The sequence below is a fragment of the Trichechus manatus genome, unplaced genomic scaffold (genome assembly GCF_000243295.1).
Source record: "Trichechus manatus latirostris isolate Lorelei unplaced genomic scaffold, TriManLat1.0 scaffold00068, whole genome shotgun sequence".
Classification (NCBI taxonomy): Eukaryota; Metazoa; Chordata; class Mammalia; order Sirenia; family Trichechidae; genus Trichechus; species Trichechus manatus.
The window spans coordinates 13011025-13015714 of record NW_004444004.1 but is presented as its reverse complement, the minus strand read 5'-3'; the positions used below and the strand labels follow the sequence as shown (position 1 = coordinate 13015714).

The 4690-nt window shown below is 51.9% G+C and overlaps 1 protein-coding gene across 2 annotated transcripts; it reads right to left on the bottom strand.

Annotated features, from left to right (window-relative positions):
- Positions 1–897: 897 nt before the first annotated feature.
- On the bottom strand, positions 898–4133 carry ZCCHC12 (zinc finger CCHC-type containing 12). 2 transcript variants are annotated; one of them, XM_004379842.2, is made up of 4 exons: positions 4000–4133; positions 3650–3695; positions 3345–3482; positions 898–2912 (listed from the first exon to the last, which is right to left on the bottom strand). In XM_004379842.2, the coding sequence occupies exon 4, from the start codon at positions 2786–2788 to the stop codon at positions 1562–1564; it is 1227 nt and encodes a 408-aa protein (XP_004379899.1). In that variant the 5' UTR covers positions 2789–2912; positions 3345–3482; positions 3650–3695; positions 4000–4133; the 3' UTR covers positions 898–1561. The 2 variants fall into 2 exon arrangements, with proteins under 2 accessions (XP_004379899.1, XP_023590258.1); XM_023734490.1 differs by having other exon boundaries at positions 3994–4110.
- Between the last annotated feature and the right edge of the window lie 557 nt (positions 4134–4690).

Genomic DNA, 4690 nt, shown 5'->3' with positions numbered 1-4690 from the left:
CTGCACACACCATCTGCTCTCAGCCCAGTGGAGCCCCTGCTTCCTGCATGACAAACTCTCTCAAGTCCTTAGGTCTGCATAGGGCATTCATTTCACACACACACACCCGCCTTAAATGAAGTCACACATACCCCCTAGCCTTGCCCACTCACAAGAATAGGGGCTTAAGCACCTACAAGAAACATGGGGTCCCTCGGAAACTGAGGTCACACATGTCCTCTTTTATAACCCTAAAATCTGAGGTCAGGAGATAGAGCAGGAGAAGGTACCCAGGAAGAGCCTTTTCTGCTGTCTCCCCTACCGATGCCCTCAGTTCTCCTAAAAGGATGTGTGGGACTTCCTGACTTTTTGATTCTCTCATGTTCCTTCATGTTCCTCAGCTACTAGACTGCTTTTCATCCCTCCCAGCTATTCTCAATTGTTGGGGTGGAGAGGTGGGGAGCGGGGTTTAGCTTAGAGTCTTCCTGCTGCCTGTCTCTCTGGTATGTAGCTACAGGGTTTTCAGGGTGAGCCTTGGGTGCTATCAGGACCTAAGCCTCCTGGTGCTGAGCTGCCATGAATAGCTGCTCTTTCCTTTCCTTAACTGGGGGGTTGAGGTGGGGTGGGGTGGGGTGGGCAGAGGGTAGTGTCAGCTGACAGGAGAGATTCCTTGTGATCAGGATACTGTCCAGAAGCAGCAGCAGCAATAGCAATCCAAAGAATCCACCCAGAGAAAGGAGAGCCCCCTCTCCACCAAGTGAACAGAAATCTAGCCCCTGGAACCCCCATGTAGAGCTATTACCTCGGCACCAGACTCCACCATCAGACTTCTCTGGATATACTAGAGAAGAAAATATTAGAGCATCGTCAACTGATGGGTGCTGTAGTTTGGCTCTCTGACCTAGGGTCAGGTCAGTTGTGGTAACGAGCTCTTCCCCCTTTACCTTTGGGAGATATTATAGGCTGTTTCGTCTTCCCTTTTCCTTGTTTGTAGAATGAGGTTGATAAAAAACCTCACCTCATGGTATGATCCCTCTTTGCAGCTTTTTATTACATTTTTCTGATTTTTTTTACTTCTTCCTAAAGTAATACCACAGAGACATTAAAATAGATGCTGATGTATATTTATTAACAAAGAAAGAAGCCTACAACATATATTGTTTGGTGAAAAAATACACAGTATAGAACAGCACTTATATTTGATCACTTTTATCTATACATAAATCTATCTAAGTGCGCAGGTATAGGGAAGTATCTAGAAGGGCATTCAATAAAGGGTTGACAATGGTTATATAAGGGTGGAGGGTTTCAGATATTTGTACTTTCGTTTTTTGTACTTCTCCTTGTACCACTTTCACAAAGAGAGTAAAGCCATCAAAGAGATAGACACACACAGAAAACATACCCTTAGGCAGGGAGGGAGCAGGGACAGAGAGGTCAGGCCATCCCCCTCCCCTGTACTGGTATCCAAGACTTTTTCTCCTCCACCCCAAAAGAAAGTTGCTCTGAGGATTAATGCATGCAATGAGAATCCCTCCCTGGTCTTCCCACCACCCGGCTCTGAATATAGGTAAGGGTTCATTTAGGGCTGGGGGCTAGCACCTCTCTGTGGCTCAGAGGGGTCATTGTGTTCGCCAGAGACCTCTTTTGGCTCCTCCTCCTTGGTGTGTGTCAGTTCCTGCAGGGTGATAATGAGATTATCAAAAACCTGGGCCTTGTTGCTCTCATTACAAGTTTCTTTCGAGTGGTCCTCTTCACCGCGATGTGAACAGTGGATTGTGTATTTTCGCTTCCTGGCCTTACGCTTATCCCCAGGACCATCATTCTTATGCCCAGAACCACCACTGGTGGAAGGAGATTGGGCCCCGGAGTCGCTGGGGGAATCATTGACCAGCACCTGATCCTGAGGTCTGGCCTTGCGTGTGGGAGGAGGAGCAGCCCTGGATAAAAGTGGAGGATCCTGAGGCTCCACCAGGATCACATCCTCATCTGAGTCATCAGGGGTATCATCTATCTCTATCAAGCTGCAGTTAGCACTGCCAGTTGCTGTTGGCTGAGGGCCCTGAAATGCCACAGGGTTAGCTGCCCTCTCCATGACTGACTCAGATCTTTTGGGCCGCTTTCGTTTAATAAAAGTGCCATCCCAATCCTCTTCCGCCCTTATCATCCTGATTAGCTCCAGGAAATCAGGAAGACGCCCCTGCTCATTTGCATACATCCTGAGAAGATCCTTAAGCCTGAAGCGCAGGTCCCTGTTCAGCTTAGCCCCTAGAAGGAGTTGGTGCAGGCGAGTCTGGTTTGCATCTTTCTGAGCTATGACCCCTGTCTGAATAGCATTCTGGAGCTGCACCTCTAAACGGATCACATAAAGGGACGCTTTCTCCCCTTGTGCCTGCAGGGTGTTAAAAAATTTACCATGGGCAGTCACGCTGCTTTCAGACTCCCCAAACACCAGTTTCATGGCCCGCAAGAAATCTGCCACACTTAGGTTGGGGTTGGCTGCCTGGAGCAAGCGCATGACCTCCCTGGCAGGGCCCCTAAGGGTCTTCCTCAAGCGCCTGAGCTTTTCCTCCTCAGAGGTATTCCAATCTGGCAAGACCCCATTGACTTGAATCAGCCAGTTTTCAAAGGTTTCTTCCCCCTGGGCTGGCACCACCCTTCCGGAGAACAACTTTATGTTTCTCTCTGCCAAGCTGGCCATTAAAGGACCAAGGCTCCTCCCCAGGGACCTCAGCATGGAATAGGCCCAAGGTGGCAAGGGTGCGTTCTGCCCCCGGCTGTTAACCAGACGTGCAATGATGCTAGCCATAATCGATAATGACTGGCTAGCTGAATATAACAAAATGCACGGGCTTCTCTGAAAAGCCTAATCTGCAGGAGGAACCTCCAAAGCAACGTTCCAGGGCTCTGCCTTCCTTGTATCTCAGTAGGGACTAGAAAGAAAAGAAAAAAAAGGGAGGGGGTCAATAAAGTAGCAGGCTTCAGGGTAGCAATCTGCAGCCCAATTCTCTCCCTTCCTGAATAGCCTGCACGGCATTTTATACCTGCCCAGTGCACTAAGAATGCCCTGCAGGAGAAGGACAATTACAGCCTTATAGCGATAGCCAGTGTCCCTTTGCCAGTAGGGTGCTTTTCAGAGCAGCATTCATCTCCTCCCGCCAGTCCTCCAAGAGGGAGGGCAACTGTTGCTTCGAATTCTAGGTGTAATGGTGTGTGGAGCTAGCTGATACTGGGCTCTCTAAGCAGAGTGTCATCGTCTAAGTCCGACAGATTTGTGGGAATAAATAAAATCTCCTTAATCTCGTGGTCTAACGTCTCCGCCACACCCCCTTCTCAAAGTTTTCCTCGTTATTTCTGATTCTTACATGATGTCAGGAGCAAGTGTACGCCTTTGTTTCCGCTCCAGCCTCTGCAATCAGTGCTGAGAAATCGCGCCTCTGGGGTCCGTCGGGTCGGCCTCAGCCCACTGAGGGTCGCCGATCAGGGTCCTCAGGGTGTCAAGACTGCGCCGCGGCGGCGAACAGAGCGGGGAAGGGAAAGGTCAAAAGCAGCCTCATCCCTCAGCCCACCCGCGTCGCCTCCGCAGCCACCAGGTGGAAAATTTCCTCTCCCACCTGCTGAAGCGACCCCCCCGCCCCATTAGACTCCCCGCGGGAAACCATGGGCCTACCAGCTCTGCAATCAGCCACACAGACTTCAAGTTCGGCTTAGATGACCTGCCACGAAGAAAAGGAAAATTAGTTGGACACTCACATCCCCATATTCTCTCCAGGAAGACACGAGGAGAGGCGAAGGGGGCTCAAGGCAGCAGCTTGCGATTTCAATCCTCCATCCCTCCCCCCCCCCCCCGCGAAATGCTCCCCCACCCTCAATCCAGGCAAATCCTACCCATTCGGCAGCATCCAGTTGAACCCCACCTCCTCCCTCGGTGCAGCCCGGCCACGGGAGTGCTCCTTCCCCAAGCGGGAGCCGCCCAGTACTCTCCGCGCCGGGCAATCGCGCCCCTTTCTCTACCTGTACCTGGTGATGGACAACGGATGCCCAGGCGTCGCTAGCTGTGGAGTCCGCGTCCTGGCCTCGGGCGCCTCCTCGGCCGCTCGGAGTAACCCGGGGCTGCCCGCCGGAGCTGCTTCTCACAGCCGCGCGAAGGTAGTCAAGTGGAGGCAGCGTGGTTTCCACGGCAGCAGCCGCCGCTTTTAGCGTCTGCCCACTGAGACAAAAGAGCGTGACGAGCGGGGCTGTAGAGCCAATCAGCGGGGCGCGGGGGCGGGCTCCCCGCGTAGCCGCGGGGCGGACCCAAGAGGCATCAAGTGCAGCTGAGAATCACCCACTGGCCGATTTGCATTTTACTCGAGAGTTGGAGACTTTCCCCAACCCCCGCTTCCCTTCCTCTCCCTTTCTCCCTAGGCTTAAATCCGCGCTTTGAGTCTGGGTGCCTTAAACAAGAGGCGGGACCGTAATCAAGTGAACAGTAAAAAGTTCCTCACCTTTGCATAGGGGGAGTGTGGGGAGGAGAGTATTACGTCTTTTAATCTCAGCAGCCACGTGAAGGAAGTGGAAGTATGTTCATTTAACAGAGAGGGAATTTAAGCACCGAGGCTATTAATCAGTATTCACCAAAGTATGGGTGCAAGGCGGGCTGCATCAGAATCATTTTAGGGAGCTTGTTAGAAGTGCAGATACCTAGGCCCCACCTCTGGGGGATTCTGAT

What these genes read in the sequence shown, in the direction of transcription:
- ZCCHC12 (XM_004379842.2), bottom strand. Translation starts at nt 2,788, where the DNA reads ATGGCTAGCATCATTGCACGTCTGGTTAACAGCCGGGGGCAGAACGCA.